The 23,364-nt window shown below is 45.2% G+C and overlaps 1 protein-coding gene across 1 annotated transcript in view; it reads left to right on the top strand.

Moving 5' to 3' along the window:
• The window catches only part of FOXO3 (forkhead box O3), a 123,230-nt gene continuing 100,080 nt past the window's right edge, over window positions 215-23,364 (top strand). The window contains exon 1 of the mRNA XM_018053097.1: window positions 215-860. Coding sequence (XP_017908586.1) covers window positions 243-860 — 618 coding nt within the window. The 5' untranslated portion in view covers window positions 215-242. The remainder of the gene's footprint in view (window positions 861-23,364) is intronic.

Below are 23,364 nucleotides of genomic sequence, written 5' to 3'. Positions count from 1 at the left end.
TCGCGAAGCGGTGGCGGCGGCGACGGCTGGCGAGGACTCGCCGAAGACTGGGTTCCAGCCCGGGATAACCAACTCTCCTCTCTCCTCTCGTGCTTCCCCAGGCGGCGGCAGTAGCGGCGGCGGCGGCGGCGCCGCCTGGGAGCCCGAGCCTTCTCGGCGCCCCCGTCCCTCCCCCGCCGCACCCCGCCCCGGCGCGAGAGGAGAGCGCGAGAGCCCGAGCCGCGGGCGGGCGGGCGGCGAAGATGGCAGAGGCGCCGGCCTCCCCGGCCCCGATCTCTCCGCTCGAAGTGGAGCTGGACCCGGAGTTCGAGCCCCAGAGCCGGCCGCGCTCCTGTACGTGGCCCCTGCAGAGGCCGGAGCTCCAGGGGAGCCCGGCCAAGCCCTCTGGGGAGGCGGCTGCTGACTCCATGATCCCCGAGGAGGAGGACGATGAAGACGACGAGGACGGTGGCGGTAGGGCCGGCTCGGCCATGGCGATCGGCGGCGGCGGGGGCGGCCCGCTGGGCTCTGGGTTGCTCCTGGAGGACTCGGCCCGGCTGTTGGCCCCTGGAGGGCAGGACCCCGGGTCCGGGCCAGCCCCCGTGGCGGGCGCGCTGAGCGGGGGAACGCAGACACCGCTGCAGCCTCAGCAGCCACTGCCACCGCCGCAGCCGGGGACGGCTGGGGGCTCCGGGCAGCCGAGGAAATGCTCGTCGCGGAGGAACGCCTGGGGGAACCTGTCCTACGCCGACCTGATCACTCGCGCGATCGAGAGCTCCCCAGACAAACGGCTCACTCTGTCCCAGATCTATGAGTGGATGGTGCGCTGCGTGCCCTACTTCAAGGATAAGGGCGACAGCAACAGCTCTGCCGGCTGGAAGGTGCGTACCCACCTGGGGCGGGCGGCCGGACCCGCCGGGCCTCCTGCGCAGTGCGAGGCGCGTCTTCGATTCGACGGAGCGCTCCTGCGGGCGCGGGGGAGAGGGGTTGGCAGGGAGAGCCTCCGCTGTGAGGTTTTGGGGGTTTTGTGTGATCCCGGAGGAGGGGCAACCGGGGACGGCCGCGAAGGTGGCAGGATGGGTAGAGAAGGCTCCTGGGGAAACCTCAGGCATGGCCAGGTGAGGCGAGGGGTTGAGGGACACCGGCGAGGGAAGGACAGACGGACCGGAGTGAATTTGCCGGATTCCTGGGTCATCGCAGAGAAGGTAGGTCTGCGGCCAACTTGGGAGTAGAAGTCCCCCATCGTGGGGGTGCGGCGAGGCCACTACGGGGGGAGTGAGGGGACGGGTTGGGAGGGGTGGATTTGTGGTTTTAAGTCAGTCGCTGAAGCGTGGTGTGTTGTGACTACCTGGATGAGAACCCTTGTGCCCAAGTTTTCGGGCTTGTGGGTGTTCACTCCCACAGGCACATAAATCCAATTACAAAAAGCGGTGGTTGTAAACCTCTTCCTGGCCGGTTTCCTTTCCTTGCCTGTGTCCACACCTCTGTTCTTCAGAGATGTCTCTACAGCAGGTAGCTTCTGAGATGCTTTGGGGCCTGGCACGGGCCAGCCCTTCTACCTCAGCGGGGACTCGCTGCACCTGCTGGCTTCTGCGCAGAGGTCCGGATTCTGGCGCTGTTTGAGGCAGAGGGTCCAGGTGCCCAGGACCCGCGCCTGGCGCCTCACCTGGGCCTTGGGGAGGGAGGTTTGCTGGCAGGGCTGGACCGTAATGGCTTCTACCTGTAAGTGAACCTGAAGAGAGGCTCTCTACTGTTCGTTTTCAGCCTCTTGGGGCACTGGACACGTGGTAGGGAGAGAGGTGTGGAAAGGCCTATGATGTAATGACTTCCTGCAATTGGGCATCCAAAGAGATTAACTCCTGTGCCCCTGCTGGGCCGCTGATACCCAGCGGCTTTGCTCTTGCACCTCATCCTCCTGGCCCCATCTCCCAAGGCAGGAATGCATACCAGGCTAAAGGGAGCCCTGTGCAGCTGTAGACACACATCTTTCTGTCTGTTGCTTCTAGTAACAAGTTGGATTTTTTTTTTTTTTAAATTAAAAAGGCGGTTGCTTTCTCCTTCTGTCCCTTCCTTTGTTGTCTTTGGGGAGCTCTGTACTTCCTAGGTTCCAGTGGGTGTATAAAATAAGAACAGTTTGACCTTAGGTGGAGAACTGAAGCACTGGAGAGGAGCTAGTACATAAAAAAGCTAAAGAATTTAGTGTCATTGACTTTTAATTTGGTTAAAAAAAATCTTGAAATATGCCTTAAAATTTTTTTATGGTTAGTATAGGGAAAGGGTTTGATACTTAAAACAAGTGCTTTGATATTGTTCCACAAATCTATCTCATCCTTGAACAAACGCTGTTATTATGAATCTTAGGTTCGATTCAATTGTATTGCTTTGCAAAAGAATGCCAGTTTTGTGATAATAGGATATTTATGAAAAGGATGAGAATTCTGTTTCAAAGCAGTGCTGATGTGATACTTTTAAAAATTGAGTTTTCAAGTGGATAGCAAGGGTTGATCTCAGTGTATAGTGTTAGGAAGGGATGAATTTGTGGGATCTAAGAAGATGGATTGGGTGGGGTGTGGAGTCTTTTCCAAATTTCTCACACTTGAAATTTAGTCCTACATATTTTGGATTTGGTGCAGAGAATCTATTAGTTAAAAGTTAGCTTTAAGTTAGTTAGAAAGTTAACATAGCAAGGGTTTTCACCTTTTTTATGATTTTTAAGGTTATGAAAGTAATTTTCCATAAGTAATATTTCTTGCATCATGTTTATGGTTAAAGATAATACCAGTTTATGGCATTTGAAACTTTTTTTTTTAAGACTTATGTGGGAAAGTGTGGCTACCAAAAATAACCATGAATTGATAACTGAATTAATTATATTTTCACGTAGCTTACAGGATCTGCAATAGAGATTTGGGGCCTAGTCTAAAACTTCGTGCTTTTATATTTTAACTCTTTTTGGTCTCATGGTTTGTTTTTTCCTTCTCTGCTATCTCATTTTTCTTTAACTAAAATCTTATGAAGCATTATAAATTGAAACTGTCCAGCAGTCATATGTTTAATACTGGGCGCATATTTTATGAATATTTTATCTTAAAAATTTTACACCAGGTCCATTTCTGATTATCGCATGATAACTAATCCTTGAAGACTATAGAGATATAATTGAGTTAGAGTTTTTGCAAGATAATCTTTACCCAAAGATGCAGCCATGCAAGAACTTCCAAATCTTTGATGATGGAGAAGGCCCTTTGAAACTGGGGCTGTGGTTTCACATTCCGATTATGAGTAATAGCCAAGCTTTTTTTGTGCTTGTGGTTAAGTGGAGGTGGAAGAGAGGGAAAAGGGAGAGGTCAGGAGCTAATTGTGACCTATTTCTACGCATCCAAGTTTCAGGAGTTGATTCCTATCATGATTAGTCATTTGGAAGCAGGTGTGTGCTTTTAAACCACACTACTTTCATTCTGCTTTTTACATTCAGGTTTTTAACTTCTAAAAATGTCTAGAATTCAGGTTAACCTCTGCCAGTCATGTGTGCACATAGGTGTAGTATGCAGCACCTAGGCCTTACTTCTTTTGTAGTTTTTGGGCCTTTGTATTAATGAGATCTTGTAACTAGAATTATCACCCTGAGAGCATAGAGCGAATTAGAAAAGAGGTCTTAGCGATCAGAATCAAGACCAGTGAATCAAAGCTCTGGTTGCATGTAAGAATTATCTGGGAGCTTTTAAAAAATATCAGTACCCAGAGAACCTGATTTAATTGGGCCGATGTGAGGGTATTGGTTGGTGAGGTTGTTTTTGTTTAATTTTTGAAGTTTCTTAGGTGATTCTAATGTACAGCCAGGACGAGGTTTGCTGATCTAGTTCAGTCCCCTTATTTTATAGGTGAAGATCTTGATTCTTCAAGTTAATGACTTTACTAAGATCACACAGCTGGTTAGTACAGAGATAATTAGTAGCCTGTGGCTCTAGAGATCTTTATTACACTATTTTTTTCTCTTTAAATTGATCCTTTCTAAAGGTTATGTACTAAGCACTGGGTAGTCTTACATAAGTAGAAGTTGTTTTCCTAAAAAGCATATTTGTCTCTCCATTTAAAAAATCTCGGTTATTATTTCAGCATCGGGAAGATGACTGATTATTGGTAGAGGCTGAGTGAGCACACAGTGTCTGTAAAGCTGTCTGGTGCCTATCAGGAAAGAGTACTTAGGAACTGTGAAGTGACAAAGGTGGCAAAAAAGGACCATTTTAACAAAAGGAGGAAGCTCTTGGTTAACTTGAGTTTGTCAGATGCAAACCGTGCCAGGGAGAAAGGTGATAGCTATCTCGCAGGTTCCCTTACCTCAGGCATTAAAGTAGAAATGAATGATCAGATGTGGTTAAAGGGGGAAAAGGTTACATTTCCTTTAACTCAGATTAAGTTTACTTGCGCTGCACCGTTAATTGAGCTGGTGAGGTCTCTGTTTCCTCCTGTCTCAGGCAGACCTCTAGAACTCCAGAGTTTACCTGGTGAGGCCCATTTTTCACTGATTCTCCTGCACACGCCCACTCATCAGTGCTTCCCGTGGGTCAGGGCACAATAATGTCAGGCGGCTATGAGTTTCTGTGGTGGTTCCTACAGCTTCACAAATGTGAGAGGACTTCTGCTGCTGCAAGTGACCGAGTCTTCCTTCATGTGAGAATGTGTCCTCTTGCCGATTCTTCGCAAGGTTAAACGATGAGGGCTGGCCTGCCGCATAATACTTGCTCACGTCCTTACAGTTCTAGCTCTTTAGATGAATGCACCCAGTTCCTTTTCACCATACTGTATTTTTTAAATATGTTATTTTAACTGCAACTTTGATGTTTAAAAATATTTTCAACCATTTCAAAACAACAGAGGCATAATAATTTCATACTGGCCTCTGATTTTGACCCCAGTCACCTTTTGGACTAACTCACTAAAGGGCCAGTTAGGGTTGTGCTATACGAGGAATCTGTCTTCAGCTTGGCCCCTGTTGCTGAAATACTGTTTTGTAATTTCCTTCGGCAGTACTGTCTTCGTCAGTGATTCTCAACTAACATACTTCCTCTTTCTACAGTGGCAGTACACTAGGGGGACTGTTTTTCTTCTTTTTCAAAGCTGTGTCATCGACCTATGAGGTGAAGAAATTGACCATTTTAGACTTTGATCTGTGAGCCCCATGTAACAGAGAGGCTCTTTTAAAAAGAAGTTAAGTGTTTGTTTTGATATGTTTATCTCCTTCTTTGAAAATGAAATGAAACTATGCAGACTTATTTTTAGGAGTTTTTAGGAGGGTTCTATTTTAAGGGAATGATACCATAGAAGAACATCTGTAGTTAAACTTTTTAATACTCTACTTATGATGCTTACTTAAAACCAGCACGATATTTTTATTTGGAAAATTTGTGAAGAAGCCTTGTCCCACTAAAAAAATCATTTACCTGATTTGCAAAAATTTAGCAGACACTGTTCATTTAAATATCTTTATAAAAATGCAAAGATAAGACTGTTTAAGCTAGTGCCTTTTGAGAAGATACCCAGCTTACCCCTTGCCGATCAGTTTTTGGATTCCCTGGGCTGGAGAGAATGAAATTTATTTTGTTTTCATACTCTTTTGTCTTGTCTGTGAGGAACAGGCTCAGTCCTATTTTTGACTCCTCGTTTTTCTCCTCACCTTTTCCTGTATCACAAATGGAGGAGCCCTGAGGGCCACTTGGACTTTCTGCTGCTATAAAAAGAGCTGGGGATGACATACATGCAGGTGGGTTGTATCAGTGGATGATGCAGCTGGTGCACAGTAAGTAAAAGACTGAAAAGAGAAAACCCTTTTTACTCATTTGCATCTCATGCCATTTCATTCATTCAGCAAATATTTATCAAAGGCATGCAGTGTGCAGGGTGTTCTGCCGGGCCCAGGGATGTAGTGGTAGCACAGGGCAGATAAGGTTCCAGTTCACAGGAGTTTGTGTTCTCTTGGGGGAAGACAGAAAATAAACATGCAAATCTGTGCCCTGTAAACTTGTCATCGTTGCCCCTTCTCTTTGCCTTTTTCCCATCTGTACTTCTGCTTTCCTTAGTGCTCCGGCTCTCTGCGGAGAAGTCACCAGCAAATGGCAAAGTGGATGCTGGGCCCTGGCTTGGAGCTGGGCTTTAGCTCTCTGCAGATCATAATTTTCAGCTTGCTTTGGAGATGCAGGGCCTCTGTCACATGGCTCCTGTAGTCTGGATCTTTTGGGGAGAAGCTGGAATTAGAGCACACTGGTAGCCCTGTACTCATCTTGGGTCCCCAGTTCTGTCTTATGGGGTCACGATATAGGACCAGCCTCTTGGCGTGGATGTGGAGCCTTGACGCAGTCAAATTGTCTGTATGACTTCTTGTCTCAAATTAAACACTAAATGAAGTCTTAAGGATTATCTAAATACTTCATTTTGCAAGTAAGGAAACAGGCAGGAGCATGTGAGTGACTAGCTCAGGGACCCAGAAGTAGCAGGGGTGGAGTTAAATGTGTCCGTGTGAGCCCAGGGCACCAGTGTTCTGTAATGTCTGTTGCTAACCATTGTGGTTTCACAGCTGTTCGAGTCAGTGCCTCCATTTCTGCAAATTCTTACTTCATTTTCTCTCCTCGGCTCCCCTCCCCCATCCTCTAGATTGGCTGGCCAGCAGGAGAGTAGCTGTGTTTCTCTTTTTGCATTCTCTATCAGCACTCAGCTCACCTTGCTGGAAAAGCCTATTCTCTCAACCTCGCCCTACCCTGCCCACCTCCTGACTTCTGTCTGTTCCTTTTGCCATTTTTCTGTGACTCCTCTATATTTTCAAGAACAGTGTAAGAACCTTGAAAGCAAGGAAGGTGCCTACCAGACAAAAACATTTCTGATAACTTGGAGCTGCTTTTGGGCTGATTATGTCCTCAGCCCATGAGCTTAGCCTCGTTCTGGGACAGTGATACTGGAAGGGGGATGATGTGACTCAGGAGTGGAGTGATGTCATGTGTAGAATCTTCTGGATACTTGTAGCTACGGAGGTGGCCCAGACCTCCTAGTGCTGGTATCGATATGATGTCATGTAATTATGAAATGGTGCTGTGCTATCTAAGGCATTTCTTAGTGTCTTGTTTCCTAGTGTAGAAGTCCCTGAAAACTTCATCAGTGCCAGTCGTTATGCATCACAGAAACGGAGAGAAACCTGATCTTGGGATGACCTTTCCTGAAGAGAAAGTTGAAGTCATGTTTTCCTTCTGTGTGTGGACCCTGCTTTATGCAGCATCAGTATTACTGTCTAGAAAGAGTCACCAAATATACATATCCACTTCAGAAGCAGAGCTCTGGTGTAAAATTAAGTTGTCCAAAGTGTTTTGCATTTGCAGATGTAAGTCTCAGATGTACGTGAAGTTTTACATAATGGATTGGTAAATACAAGTCACAGATGAAGGAAGAAGAGAGAGTGAGCCGTCTGAGCTGGACCTGTCCAGGGCCAGTCTGCCTCTCTTCCGAGATGGTTTTCTGGATAGGTGTTTTGGCTACTGATTATCATGGAAAACCTCAATTCTGATCAAATCAGTGTCCAGACAGGCTCAGCATCTCTCATCATTTTATTTTTGATCGAACGACTTCCATTTCTCAGTATTATAATTTCCCCAGTTGGAAAAAGAAGTAAAATAGCAAGCATCTGTAGAATATTGTGATGTATCACTCCTTTCTGATGAAATACAAATGTATGGAGTATGCTTCAAGCTGGGCTTCGCACCCCCCTCAGAATGTGTGTTTTCACTTGGACCTTTTTGGGATATTTTAATCTTGAGACTTTTTCTCTGCAGCATGTCAGTCCCTACTATGAGATAACGGTACAAAGTCAAGTAGATGAAGTTTTCTGGTGGCCTGTGGTACTTGCACTCATTTGGTCCTCTCATGATTGTGTGTAGTGAAGAAGCCAGCTTATCATCTGGGGGCTCACCATGCCTGGGTATCCAAATGCACCCCCATTCTGCAATGAAGAGGTGAGCTTAGAGCAGGGAAGCTGTGGCTCACTTGTAGGGGGAAAGGCCAAGGTGGGAAGTGGCCCCTGCCACACACAAACAAAATGCATTAGCTTTCCTTTGGAAAAGGAAACCCATAATAATTCCAGCAGATGCCTTTGACAGTTTTCAGTATGTGTTTTGTAATTTCTTATTTATTTCTGTGAAGACTTTTGAGTGTGCATGTGTGGGAGAATTCGCATCGTGTTTTTTCTTGTGTTTTGGATGTCTAGTGAAATTAATAACTTGGCTCTTGCAGCCATTGAGAATTTTCTTTAAATTTAGAGCCAGCAGAGGGAGTGCACATGTCTTTAAACTGATCTTGAGTTTTTTTCCCCACATAGCTAAAATAATACCTTGGTTAAAAACACCAAAAAAAAAAAAAATCTGTAATATATAATGTTTCCATGTAGGCTTATGTCATTGTTAGAAAAGGATAATTTGGAGGAGAGAGTGTTTAGAAACCTAAGATAACTTTTTAAAAAAGGAACTTTGGTCTTCTGAGACTTATGGTCTAATTCCCATCCTCAAATAATTACAGACTTTCTAACTGAAAATTTTCCTCCTCTGTTTCACATATTTTTGCTACTTCACTCTTTTTAAAAATGTATTTATTTTTTAATTGAAAGATAATTGCTTTACAGCATTTTGTTGGTTTCTGCCAAACATCAACATGAATCAGCCACTTTCAGTGGAGTCGCAGTACTTCACTCTTGAAAACATGTGAATGTTCTTCTATACCTGATAGCACACATCACAGTGTGTCAAGATCAGTGGGCTCTGTGTTTTAATGCTCTTTTGGTTGAGACTCTTGATGTTTTCCAAGACGTCACTTTCCTATAGGTGAAAGAAAGGCAGAACCTCCATTATTCTTAATTCAGATTTAGCAGGCATGGACCTGCTAGCAGTTTTGTAATCTAAAGTTCTGTAGTTCTGTGTTCTGTAGATTGTCGCACTCTTCACATTGCCCCGTATTCTGGTGGTGGCGGCTTATTTTAATTTGGGAGCTGTAGTGGGTTGAATAGTACCCCTCCAACCCCCCCATTAAGGTCCACCTGTAACCTCAGAGCATAACCTTGCTTGGGACTAGGATCTCTCTGGAGGGAGGTAGTTATATTAAGGTGGAGTCATGTCAGATTCACGTGGGCCCTGGGTCCAGTGACTGGTGTCCGTATGAGGGGGGCAGAAGACATGGTAGATTCAGAGAAGGCTGTGTGACGCCACGGCAGGAGGTGGGGCAGCACAGTCACAAGCCAAGGAGCGCCAGATTGCTGGGGGCGCCAGGGGCTGGTTGGAGGCCAGGTGGCACCCTCCGCTGCAGCCTTCAGAGGGAGCATGGTGCTGCCCACACCTTGACTGTGGACTTCTAGCCTCCAGCACTGTGAGAGAATATGTTTCTATTGTTTGAAGCCCCTAAGTTTGTAGTAATTTGTCATGGTAGCCCTAGGAAACACACAGGAGCACAGGGATGGAAGAGAGGAACATGAAGGGTTGCAGATAGAGGAGAAGAGGAAAAGAAGGTTTTATATTTAAAATTGAGATATAATTGATGTAACAACATTATTAGTGTCAAGTGTACAACATAAAGATTTGCTATTTATACATGTTGCAGAATGATCATCACTGTAAGTCTAGTTAACATTTTTCTTTTTCTTTCTTATGTTGAGAACTTGTTAATATTTACTCTCTGAGCAACTTTCAGATACCTAAGTATTAACTATATTCACCAAGCTGTATATTGCATCCCCAGGACTGACTTATTTTGTAATTGGAAGTTTGTCTCTTTTGACCCGCTTCACCCATTTTGCCCTCTCCCTCCAAATTTATATTTAGATTAAAATTAAAATGTTAATCACTCCTAGGCTACTTTCTGGTAACTTAAATTTCTTCTTTCTTCATCCTGCTGTGAGGCACAGAAGGGAGGTGTGAATTCCCCTGATTTCCCAGTGAGAACTGCTGCAGCGAGCCTTCCACCCTCCGTTTAGCGTGTATCCTGGGCACCCTCCCTAACCCTCCCACTCTGCTTACTCAGTTTCTACTTCGTGAGGCTGGTGGAATGGCTGTACTTGGGGAGTGTGGACTTGAGGTTTAAGGCCAAGGTCTAGCTGAGAGCTTTGGTCTACGATAGTCTTTCAGGGAGGGAGCAGCCTGGGTCCTCAGCGGAAGGAGAAGGTTGAAGAATTCTCTTTTCCCCATCCCAGTCAGGCTTGAGAAAATAGAGCCCCATCAGATTCACTGCCGTCCATGGTGGCAGTAAGGATAATCAGAATCTCTCTGGAGTCTCCTTGGCTCCTCCTGTGCTTGGTTAAAGCCCTTTCAAAGTGTCAACACTTGAGCCTTCAGGCTCCCATCCTCTCTGTATACATTTATGTCCGCAAAACCCAGCCGTCCTGAAGGAGCATGGAGTGGTAGTCCTCATTCAAGTAGCAACAGGTGTTTTCTAGGTACCGTGAAGGTGTTTGAGTTGAATTGTTCAGAAGTATTTCAGAATTAGAATTGCATCTGTTTATGCTCGTATTTCAAAATAGTATTTTGGGAAAAGGGAGCCAGGATTATAAATCAGTTGGAAACACAGTTTGGTTTTTACAATAGAAAGAGGAGTTGACACAAGATATTCTGAAGCCTAGTTATAATAATAATAATAGTAGCTATGATTTATCGAACACTATCATAGGCCAATTACTCAGGTAGATTTTTTACATCTAATATTGATCCTACATGTTAAGCATTTAAGTATAAACCCAATTTAGAGACAAGAAAATGGTTCAGAGAAGTTTAATGCTTGGGATTCAGAGGAAGGTTTCTTTGAATGTCAACATTTTCTGCTAAGCTTTGCTGCCTCCTGAGTGTGGTGGGACTTTGCCTGGCGGTGAGTACAACAATAAGATTAAATAGCTGCCATTGAAAAAGTTGCTACTATGTGCCACATTCTTCGTATATATTACCATCAGTCCTGATGTTAATCTTTCAGAATGCTGTCTTGAATGTTTATCTTCTGGACTGTGGCTGACTCAGGGTAACTGATACCTCTCTCTGTGTTGGAGGGGGAGTAGACAGAGACCCATGATTTAGGCTCCTGCCTTTGATTTTGTCTGAGTGAATAATTTTAAGAATCCAATCAGTGCCTGGGCTCTTAGTGGAGCAATTTAATTTGGGGATTTCTATTTCTGTTTGGACGCTGCTTTAGTAAACCACTGTTTAACCATGGTTTACTATGGGTCAGATAGTGTACTAGTGTTCAGAACTAATAGAGTGATACCATAGTGTGTGGAAATCCTTAGGGCTGGGCTATTATCTTTGAGAAATTTCTCCCTTGGGAGAACAGGGTATATCTGTGCTTCTATAGGCTTCAGGTAGGTAGATGGATGGAGATAATACCACCAAGAAAGATGGATTTCAGGGAAAAAAAGACATTTATAAAAGGTTTCTGGCAGAAGTGTGGTCGAAGCCCAATCAGATCTCAAAATTAAAGGTATCAAGCATATTTTGTGAGGTATTAAGCATACTTTCCAATGCAGTTACTAACACGTTTAAAGGCAGGACAGACACAGAAAATGTTGCAGAATGCAAGCTGCTGGCCAGGTTAAAGGGTTTATCTTATTAAGGCACTTACTGCTTTTGTCTTCAAGGTAGAATATGTATGAGTAGGACCTAAAATGATGGTTTTAATTGGCCACGGGAATACAGCACCCACGCGCCCTGAGATAAAATACGGCTTGCAGAAGACTAATCCCATGTATGTGTTGGAAAAAATTTTAGAACTCTCAGTTTCACAGTAAAGATAGGTGAGTAGTGTCTGGAGAGTGTCCAGAAGATAGACTGAAACCCCGTGATAAATGTGGGGCAGGCAGAATGGCTCTGCCTGATAACTGAGGGAGCCCAGGGTGTGGGGAGTGTGGTGGGGCCAAAGGCAGTTACGAAGAAGGTGGCCTTGGCCTCGTGGACTTTAAAAGATACAACTCTGGGTATAAACCTGAAGTTGAAGGAGGGCATAGCATTACATCCAATACAGCTTGTTAGATGTCTCCTTGAAAATTGGTATTACATTAAAAAGATCAAATGGAGAGTTAGGCCATTAATTCACATAATTCAAATTTCAGAACTGCTTTTTTTCCCCCCAAAGTGTCATAATAATTAATTTCTAAAAAAATGATAGTTCTTTCGTCATAAATTATCTAAATAATTGCCTCAGTTCCATATTTCACATTAAGTTTGGCTGAATGATGTTTAAAGCCTTCTCTCACCTTCCTCTCTTTTCTCTTTTTAATTTTCATTTCAATTTTACTTAATTTTTTTTTAATGCGGTTTTACTTCTAATGCTGTAAATGGTTTCATAAAGTAAAAACACTCTCTCAACATCTTTCCATTAGAACTTCTTGTTGGTAAATTCCTTTAAAATTCAACCTAATTTTAAGGTCAGTTTTGCTGTTTATTTTTTCTAGAGTCTTTACCGTGTATGATAGCTGGTCCGGAGTTTTCTGTCAGCATTCGTTTCCAGTCAAGGACTTGTTGATCTCACCCATCATGCCTTTGCATCTTGGTCTGTATTTGAGTACCTTGGTTTTTGCTTTTGCTTCCTTCCCCAGCTGGTGGAATGAGAAGGAACATGCCTTTATTCATTATTTGTCAGAACAGTCCAATTAACAGCATTAATTTGCCATTTATGAATATACCTATGATTATAAATAAACCATGGCCCACAGACTACATTTTAAGCAAGGTAATTTTTTTTTTTTAAGTACAAATTGACACTGAGCCCCAGACATTCCTGTGAATTTTTTTTTAAGAACAATGATCAGTTATTTTGGGGGGTATCGTTTGTGTAATCCTGAGAAACCCAGAATGGGCCTTAGAAATGTTATGGGCCCGATTCTTTCAAAGTTGTCTTCCGGCTGACAGAGTTGTGAGTGGCTTGCTTCAGCACAGTTGGGCTCTTAAGCTCCTGATAAGGCAGCTTCCTAGGTGAGCTAGTATACTGTTTCTTGAAATTAGTGGCCTCGATCAGGCCTTCTATCTCCAACCCTGTCCAGTATAGATAAGCTTACTGCCTCCTCTTCGAATAGATGTGTGCCCTGTGTTGAACTGAATTTGCTAAATCAGTCCTGTTTAGTCTCCTTCCTTTATATGAAAGATCCTTTTTTTCCAGGCTGGAAGTCTAGGTGATCTGGGCCACATGTTAGGCTTCACCACAGTCACCCTTCATGTCAGTCACCAAGGTGAAATTTGGCATCCGATTATGCCACTCAGCTTACTGGGTCTTAGTTCCCTTATCAGAGATTGAACCCCGGGCCCTCAGCAGTGAAAGCATGGAGTCCTGACTAGTGAACCTTAGGGGAATTCCCTGGCATCTGATTGTAGGCATCTTTTAGTAGTTTGGGAGGAGGTGAGGGATTTATTCTGATAATCTCATAATATCGGGGAGTGCTCCAAGTTAACTTGTGGGTAGTCAGTACTGAGGAGAAGGCAGTGGCACCCCACTCCAGTACTTTTGCCTGAAAAATCCTGTGGACGGAGGAGCCTGGTAGGCTGCAGTCCATGGGGTCGCTGAGTCAGACACGACTGAGTGACTTCACTTTCACTTTTCACTTTCATCCATTGGAGAAGGAAATGGCAGCCCACTCCAGTGTTCTTGCCTGGAGAATCCCAGGGATGGGGAAGCCTGGTGGGCTGCCGTCTGTGGGGTTGCACAGAGTCGGACCTGACTGAAGCGACTTAGCAGCAGTAGCAGCAGCAGTCAGTACTGAATTAAGTAAAGCACCATGTGTCAAATTAGGAGAGCTAACTTGTGGTGTTATGGGCTCCCTGGTGCTCAGCCACAAAGAACTGGCCTGCAATGCAGGAGACACAGGTTCGATCCCTGGGTCAGGAAGATCCCCTAGAGAAGGAAATGGCAACCCACTCCAGTACTCTTGCCTGGGAAATCCCATGGATAGAGGAGCCTGGCGGGCTGCAGTCCACGGGGTCATCAAGAGTCGGACACGACTGAGTGACCAATAGCAACAACTTGAGGTGGTGAAAACTGCCATTCTCCAAATTGGGTTTTAACATAATGACTTCACAAATGAATGTTTTTATCAAAAATTACCATGCTCGTTTTTAAGGTGCATAGTTTTCCCACATCTTGGTTTTCTAATCACATCAGGGCTTTAGATTGATGGGTAAGTTTTAACTGTTAACACAGTGGGATAACATCTGAGCTTTGCTCTCTGGGCTCCCAGTGTTTGTCCTGCTGTGAGCACAGATAATTTTCACCTGACTTCTGTCTGTTACCTGAGCTGAGATTCCTGCTGTGTCCACTAACCAGCAACACTGCGTTCTTCTAACTGCTTTGTTTTGTGTTCATCATTCTATCTTAAACAGGATCATAAAGCTTTCATATGTCTTTTCTAGCTTGTTACCTCATGCTTCTGTGCTTAGTCAAGAAGGAAGAGAAGAAAACAACTCCATCTTGGTTTTATCATTCGCATCACATGATTTTACAGCTCTGAAAACTCACTTGTCAGTGTGGTTACTGGGGAGATAATTTTGATTACCGTGGGCTCTGAGAGTTACTGCTGTCATCTCTTCCCTTTTGCCATCCTTTTGGGAAAAAAGTAATTTTGCTCAAGGATACATTTTACTGTTTTTCAGGCAAATGATTTCTAAGTTGAACCTTGTGAGACGTTAAAGCTCTTTGCCTCAAGTTCAGTTATTCATTAACTTCTGAAAAAAATAGTACCCTTTTAAAAAAGGGTTTCCTGGTATTTCCTTTGGACTGTAGCCTTGTCTTTGACAAGTGAGGGCACTTCCTTGATTATCTGGCTGTTTCTGATTTTTGAACCTGAGACTGCCAGTGTTGGGTTGAGCCTTAGCTCAGTCTCAGAATCTAAGAGCCCGTTTTACGTGTCCTAATTGCTCCCAGCTGCTGTCCCATTCTTTCCTGTTTTGTGTCATTAGACATTAGCTGAAGAGGTCTTCCTGTCCTTCTTCCCTCTTTCCCATCACCCATGATCTCTCTGGGACCTTTCTCCTGCATCAGTGGTTTTCAACCTTGGCTATATTTGAGAATCACAGGGAGCTTTTAAAAACACTGCTGTCTAGGTCCAGTCTGAAACCATTTAGGTTAGAATCTCTCAATGTAGGGCCTGGGCATCTATATTTTTTAAAGCTCCCAGGTAGTTATGGGTGTGCAGCTAGGGTTGAGAACATTGCTTTAGAAAAAATGAGATTTTGACTGTGGAAGTTATCAGCCAATTTAGTGATGACTTTTAGGTCTATTTCCACCCTCTCCTCCATGGGGAGGTTACAAGGTGAATTTACTCCCTGAAAGTTCCATATAAAAAGGGAGGAGTGCTGTCAAATTGGGATCTAAGAGAACAGTTGACTTCTAAGACAAGGGCATCATTATTTAATAAACTGTGTTTAACTAGGATTTCTTCTCTACTTTCTTTTGTGCAAATGAATGTGGCTTCTTTAAAGTTTTCCAGCTCCCACTTGTTTTTCTAGTCTCCACTGGACCCTATTTAACTAATTTTTAAGTATTAGGGAATTTGTAAGAAGAGATGCTGCTAGGTCAAGTTATGGTATGATTCTTGAAATCTGAGACAGATCAACTCACTCTTCCTCTTTTGTGCAGCCTAATCTTATGTACTAGAGGGTTCTACCATGTTCTGATGCATTAAGCTAGTGCTTCTCAAAGCGTGGTCCCCACACCAACAGCGGCAGCATCACCTAGGAACTTTTTGGAAATTCATATTCTTGGCTCACCTCAAACATACTGACTTAGACATTCTAGACCCAGCAATCTGTGTTGTCACAAGGCTTCCAAGTAATCCTGCTGCAAGCTCAAGTTTGAGAACCACTGCTTTTAGTCATCCGCTGAGTCCAGATTAGGAGTCAACAATCACGTTTTTCATACCATCTTGACTTCAGAGGCCTGATAAAGAGTTGAAAAAGATGAACAGAGAGCTTGCAGTGGTATCTGTGGAGATATAACTGAGTTCTTGGCTCTAGAATAGACTATCCACAGATCCTCATTTGCTGTGTAGCTTTCTGTGCAGTGAAGGTCACCAGCCTCCCCCTCACCTCCTGCCAAGTTGCTTCAGTCACATCTGACTCTTTGTGACCCCATAGACTGTAGCCCGCCAGGCTCCTCTGTCCATGGGATTCTCCAGGCAAAAATACTGGAGTGGGTTGCCATTTCCTTCTCCAGGGGATCTTCCTGACCCAAAGATCGAGCCCACATCTCCTTTGGCTCCTGCATTGCAGGAGAATTCTTTACCACTGAACCATGGGGGAAGTCCTTTCTCCTCCCCCAGACAGCAATAATAAAGAAGCCGCTCCGGTGCACAGAGGAAGCCACGTGTTCACCCTGGTGCATATAGTCTGTTCAGAGGACTGTGTTTAGGTTGGATTCTTGTTGTTTGGTGATCTTTTCCCGTTCTTATTTGTTTTGGTCTTTGGGGAATGTTCCTAGTTTAAGACCAGCATCAGACATCAGCCTGACTCATCCACAGACAGACATGGGACATGTGGAGGAGAGATAAGATTAAAATGTGCTGGGTGTAATCAGTGTGAGAGGGCGAGTGAAGTGAAAGGAAGAGTGATGCTGCTTTCGTGCTGAGGTAGAGGTGAGGCGTGGATCTCGGCCCAGAGTCTTAAATGGTGCTCGGCCTCTCCTACCACAAGGTGAAGCTAGGTAGAGACCAAACTAGCTGATCGCTGCTTGTCAGTATCATTGGATTCTGTAGTCCATTAAACAGGGCCTCACGATCAGCTGTATCTAACATAGCTATTGGCTTTAGGAATATAAATAGTGCAAAGAACAGGGGGTTGGCCGGGTCTTAGAAGTTCATTGCAGGACCACTTAGCAGCTGCTTTAGGATGTTGCCTGAGATTCATAAATACTCATATATCTGACACTTAAAAAAAAATAGGATTAGTTTCGATTACAAATTTTTCTGCAGTTGAGTAGATACCATTTTCTGTATCAAGCTCTGCCCGAGATGACTCAGCTTGGATGCTGAGCTTTGGTGGGACAGTAATCTGGGTTTTCTTCTTGGCAGTGGGGAGGGCAGGCAAGTTACTCTCCTCAGATTCACCAGGATTCTTGGGAAGGATCAAGAAGGCAGGTTCAGTTGTTGGAACATCAGAAGATTCACACAGCAGTGGGGAATGCTGTGTTGAGAGGCTTATGTCTGGGGCCAGAGTTTGGACAAGAATCCCGAATATGGTGCCATTAACACCGTGAGCAGCATTCAAAGTTGGACTCCAGGAGAGCGCTCAGGCCTTTTAAAGAAGTCACACATTAGTCAGCTGGTGGAAACCTGAGTGTCCCACATGGGGGGATGCTTCCCAAAGCGGCTGCTGCTCACAGATGAAGAGACACGTGTTAGTTCATTTCCATTTTAGTTTTCCTAAAGAATGGACTGCTGTCTGCATGTTTGGCGAGTGGGCTGGTGGTGGTGTATGTTGGGAAAAACACCTGATATTAAGGATGCATTTATAGAGGAGTACAGTGCTTTAAGGAACAGCCAGGCCAGCCAGGCTCCTAAGAAAAAGACTGCCTGCCAGCCATGGAGAAGGCGTGACTCCCAACCCAAGGACCAGAGGGGTCTGAGTCTTCAGCTCCAGTGGCCCAGATCTGAAGATGGAAGTAAGGGATATTGGCCTGCTCAACCCCTCTTCAGAAATCCCCTCTGCCAGGTGGTAATGGAGGCCTCTGGTTTTGAGGATATGGTCCCTGAGTCCTGACTTCTATGGAAGAAGTCACAGTTGAAGCTAGAAAGTTTTTATCCTTCTCCCCCAACAATTGTGTCTTTGAGTTGTACTGGTGCAAATGGATGTGGTGTGTGCAGGCATAACCTTAGGTTGATGCATCATTTTCATGCTGTAACTAAAATCTACCATTAATTGAACACTTATTTATGTGCCAGACACTGTTGTGGGCTTTATACATGTTAGCTCTTCTTTAAGACGGGGAAACTGATAGATAGGGTGGTTATGTGACTCAGCCAAAGCCATACAGTTGGGAAGGGATAGAGGTGGGATACCTCTATCAGCACGTCTCTGCATTGACTAAATAAACTCCACAGCCAGTAATTCAAGCTTTAGGCATTTTGATTTTATAGAACTGCCTGAAATCTCACTGGGCTATTTGTTCCTACCATCTCTCTCAGTTTGGTTTAAAAGAGGAAGGAGGGGAGTTTGCATGATCTTCTATTAAAGGTGAGGCAGATGTGTTACACCTGGCTTGTCACTCTTTCAGAACCTGAGAGGAACAGACTTCAGTGTGTATTTGTGGACAAGCATCCATAGTGAGCACAGAAGCCTTGTAAGACTTGCACTCCTGTGTAGTGTGACTATGCCTAGGGATGGGACCTCTCCAGACTGCCTGTTTTCTTCAAACTGCTTGCAAAGCAGATTTAAGTGAAGTTATACCCACACACAGAGCCCCAGGAAAAAGGATAAATCACCTTTCTTTCTTGGTTTGGTATAGGCCATTTATTTACTAGCCATAGAAGCAAGTGTGTACCAGCTTCATTTAGATTAAACACAGGGATCATCCTAAACATCTTGTTTTCCAGATGTGAGGGGCAGGCCCAGTGGGCTTGTGACTTCTCCTGGGAGTGGAGGGGAAGCAGGTGCTAAAAAGGCCACGACACCCAGCCCCAGGTGCTGGTGGGAAGTAGTTTTTCATCCCAGAAGTCATGTGAAAGTCTTTATATCTAGTTGTAAGAAGTCAGAATTAGTAATGTATTTTTAAAAATTTATTTATTTTAATTGGAGGCTAATTACTTTACAATATTGTAGAACCAGTAATATTTTTAAAAGGAGTGTTTAAAATGAAAAATTTGCATTTTGCATGTAAATAGAAAATAAGGAGGTGTTTGTAAGATAATGCATTAATCCTGTTTAACTTCATACCTTCTAGTTAAGCCTTTCATCATGTAGATGGTGAGTGCCTCCTTCAGAAGATGTTAAGGAATGGGATTATTTCTTTTTTGAAGAGATAGTTTTCAGGACAGACTTTCGGTATTTTGTTTTCCCCTTCTTCCTGGATATTCATATAGGAACCAAAAAAACCAACAGTGCAGTAGATCAGTCCAGCCCTCGATTCTGTTCTCCACCCCTGTGTGAGGTGTGACGGACTCCACATCTGCCAGCCCTTTACTCCTGACTCTTGGTAGCTAGACCACCCTTCTGGGCCACCCCCATGTAATATACCCAACATCGCCCTGTTCATTTAACCCAGACCCTGCTTCCTTAGGGATTTTCTAGGGAAAGGACTGATCTGAGAAACAGATTGATGCTAAGTTGGTGCTGGAACCTCTGAGTTCCAGGACTGAATGCCTCGGATGTTGTCTGATCTCTCCCTTTATTTTCTGGAGGAGGAAATTGAGGATGAGAGATACAAAGCACACAGGGAGGCCACTCTTAGTTGTGAGCTGCCTCAGTGGTCCGCTCGGTCATTTTTACAGAGGATGACCTGCCCCACCATCTCATGAGGGTCTGTACACCGGCCAATACCTGCCTGGACAGATTCCTCACTACAGACAGCCCTACACTATTTATTCTCCAGGGAAGAACAAGGTAGAGCCAGTGTGGAGGCATTCTGTGGAAGTGCATCCGTAGGAGACCCTCGGGCAGCCAAAATGCTGCCTCATAGACCTCCGGGCCTTGAAGAATGACGGCCTGGTAGCAGCTGTATAATCCAGAGTGGTGGGGCCTAAGTTTTCTTAAGTGGTTGTAACTTGGAGGTGTGTGACTATGGGAAAGAGTTGCACTGCATGTAATGTTTCCAAGAATTAGTTACTTTGTGCTGGAGGAGTGGGTACTGCTGCCTGGGTCAGTGGTTTTAATTGGCAGCGAATTGCTCCAAGGAATATTCCTGGTTCCATTGGTCTTAATGCCGGGCAGCCTGTACATTACATCTGTTGGGTAGACTTGGGAGTCTTTTATTGAGAATTAAGTCCCCAAAGCAGCTTTCTGTAACTATTAAAAGTCTGATTGATAATGTTTGAGCTCTTTTGTAGGCACTGGAGAAATTTGGTAGTCTTTGAAACAAGCAGTTTCTTCGGCTTTGGCATTGAGAGGAAAAGTGCCACTTCTAGTTACTTTTAATGTTACCAGGAGCTCTCAGACCTGGTGTTGATTATTTACAGGTCTGTAGCAAATAGGATTTCTAATGTGGTGAGTGAATCCATATGTGCCTTAAAGGTGAAGTAAAAATATAGCAAATTATCTGACTAAAGCTCACGTGAATGTAAGATTTTCCAGCCACACAAGTTTTTGGAAGCTCTGGTCCCTCCCCAGCAGGTTGGTGGCAGTGGTACTGGCTTCTGTAGCTTGGGCCAGGGTCTAGGTCTTACCCAGGGCTCACACGACATGGACCTTTGGGGATAGGAGATGAGTTGCAGCCATGATTATTGATTCATCTGCTCTCACTCAGCCAACAGGGTGATGTGTGGATGACCACGATGGTTGTAGAAGTAAGTGGGCACCTCCTTAGTGAGTGTCTGGTCGGCTGAATGACAGGGATGTGCACAGGACGCTGACCTTTGTCTGCCGAGGCGGCACTGAGCAAGGCCCCTCTGGGCCCAGAGTCTGTCTCACCTGGAAAGGAGGGCAGTCTTGCTGAGCTCTGCATCCCGGCGTGTATTTCTGCCCATCCATTATTTCCACCTCTGATAAGGAAACTTCTCACAGTGCAGTGTGTTGGAGTTCACTTTCTTTCGTTGATGAAAGTATCACAGTCATCAAAGAATTCTTGCACAACTTTTGCAGCCCTCAAGGAAAGGTCTGTGATAGAACACAGACCCGGCTTGACAGATAGCAGGGTGTGAGGAGGAGGGAGTTCTTCCTTTTGTTTTGGCTTGGCTGTTTGTTTGTGTAGCCCCAAGAGAAGACTGAGTCTGCTTTTTGTAAAGGAGGTTCCTCGGCTTACCCCTAAAGTGCCAAGCATTGGGTGAATTGATGAGTGGAAGGCGCAGGATGATACGCAGCACTTATGTAGTCTTTTGATGGTTCCACCTAGAATTGTGCCATCTGGAAACTCACATTTACCAGGACGCAGAGCCAATTTCAGGTGGTGCTGAGTCCAACGTGTACTTTAAAAGCGGTTTAGATTTTCATTTGGCTAAAACCTAGGAGGTTGCAGACTAATAGAGTAATAATAATGATAGCTTCTCCTAAGGAACCCTGAATAGCTTCAGAAGCATTCTGATGGGAGGTGAAAGGCAGGACTCTTTATTCTGTTTGGTTAGTGATGAAATTGATACATGGTAGCCTGCACAGGGTCACAGAGCTGCCCCCTTTGAACGGGAAGTTAAATTCATTAACCTACAGCTTTGACTCTTGCTTTGCTGCTAGGAATTGCTGTCTGCAGAGTCTCCACACCATAAAGGATCTTTGCTGTCGTTGGAGCAAAGGTTTCCCATCTGGAGTCTGACTTCTGCTGAAAGTGCCTGTGTCGAAGCTTGACCAATCTCAGAGTGGGTTGGGGTCCTCGGGCCCCCCGGCTTGGGGACCAGTTGCTGGCTGTTGGATCTGGAGCCGGCTGGCAGCGTATGCGTGGTTCCTCCGCCCTCTGGAGCATCCCGTGCCCTGGTCGGTGCTTCAGTGGGGAGTGGCTGTGTTCTTTTCCCCAGGACGACAGAGAGCCTCTGCAAGGTGTGCCGCATGCTCTCCCCATTTTAGAGATGCCTTTTACCTCCCATTAGAGTGCTTCTAAGGGCAACTTAGGAAAAGCTATTGTTATTACTATTCTATTAGTCCTCAGTGAAAACCTAAACTGCTTTAATTAGGCACTGGAAATGGTATCATCCCACATTGGCTTGCACAGAGTGGTAGGGTGTGCCGCCCCAGACATCTGTACCCCTTGTTCAGGCTGCTGCCCTCATGCCTCCTTCAGGGGTACCTGGAAGAGAAGTGAGGGGCACAGGCCTGAGTTTGCTTCTACCTCATTTCCATCCCACATTCGTACAGGCTCCGTGCTTTATTATTGCTGGTCTAAAAACACGTCAGTCTGCTGTTCCTGCTGCTGCTAAGTCACTGCAGTCGTGTCCGACTCTGTGCGACCCCATAGAAAACCTGCAGAAAAGCAAAGACCACCTTTCCCTTAAGGTGTTAATTTCAAATTAAAGTTTGTTTATGCTCCTCTGTACCACCGCAGCAACTTAGTAAGACACATGCAGCGTGAGGGGATAAAACCTGAGGCCAGAGGACAATACAGTAGTCGACAGGTGCTGAGTTAGCCCACAGATCTGGCTCTTGAGTTTCACAGCAGCTGAAGGGAAGAGGGACGTAGGATCAGCTTCCAGATTTGTAATTGCCTGTAAATAAAAACAGATCAGTTTCGCAGAAGAAGCATGGCCTTTTCTGTTACTGAGGAACTTTTTCCTCCTAGGACATCATAAAGAGAACACTGGTCTAATGGGTGACACGCTCCTATTTGGGACTTGGTTCTCGTGAGCCAGTCTGAGCGTTCTCTCCTCATTGTATTTTGTCTGTCTGTCTAGCCTTGTAAATCCGTTTCTGACATATCAGGAGTTTGGTTGGATGTGTGTGGCTCCAGACCTAGGGAGCACCTGGGACTAACACAGATGAAGCAGCGTGAATGAGGTTCTTTGGGAAGGGCCTCGGAGCAGCCCAGGGCAGGAGACTGAGGCTGGTGGGGAAACTGAGGAGTGAGACGATGTGGCTGAAGGTGGGTGTCTTTGTTTAAGGAATTGTGTCTACCGAGAAGCCCAGGGCTCAGCAGAAGGGGAATGTTAGGGGTCAGTTGGTGCTCAGGTCAATGTGGTGGGGTGTCTAGCTTCCGCCAGGATTTGGGTTGTGAAACCAGACTGGTTGTCGTGATGCCTCAGGGAAGGGCCAGGGAGTCAGCAAGGCGAGTGTGTTGGTTTATTGAGCACCATTCTCCTGATAAACCTGAAGATAAGATGATTCCTTTTTTTAGTTGCTGAAGAATCTGAAGCTTGGGGCTGGGGCTGGCCCCAGCTGGGTCTAGTGGGTGTTTGGTACACCCAGTGGGCCCAGCCCAGCTGGCTCCTGAGTGGCAGTGAATGAATACCTAGCCTGCCTACTCCACCTCCTGGCTTCCCCTCCTTTGTCGGAGGCCCGTGTTACTTAGAACAGTTGCTTGGGGCTGGAATCAGCCTCCAGGTGACAGATGAAGGGATCCCGAGACTGTTTCTCTGGGCAGAGTTGGTCCCCAGACCACTCATGGAAGTCTTGTGGCTCCATGTGGAGGCATCAGATACAGGGGCTAATGGGAGTGGGGTGTCCGGCAGTGCTCAGAGCTTTGTGTGCCCACCAGTGGGACACAGATTATGTTAATTCTTACAAAAATGAATATGTATGTGTGTGTGCGTGCACATGCGTGCACACACAC

The sequence above is a fragment of the Capra hircus genome, chromosome 9, assembly GCF_001704415.2.
Source record: "Capra hircus breed San Clemente chromosome 9, ASM170441v1, whole genome shotgun sequence".
NCBI lineage: Eukaryota > Metazoa > Chordata > Mammalia > Artiodactyla > Bovidae > Capra > Capra hircus.
Note: the sequence above shows the minus strand (reverse complement) of the source record. Positions and strands in the feature narration are given on the sequence as shown.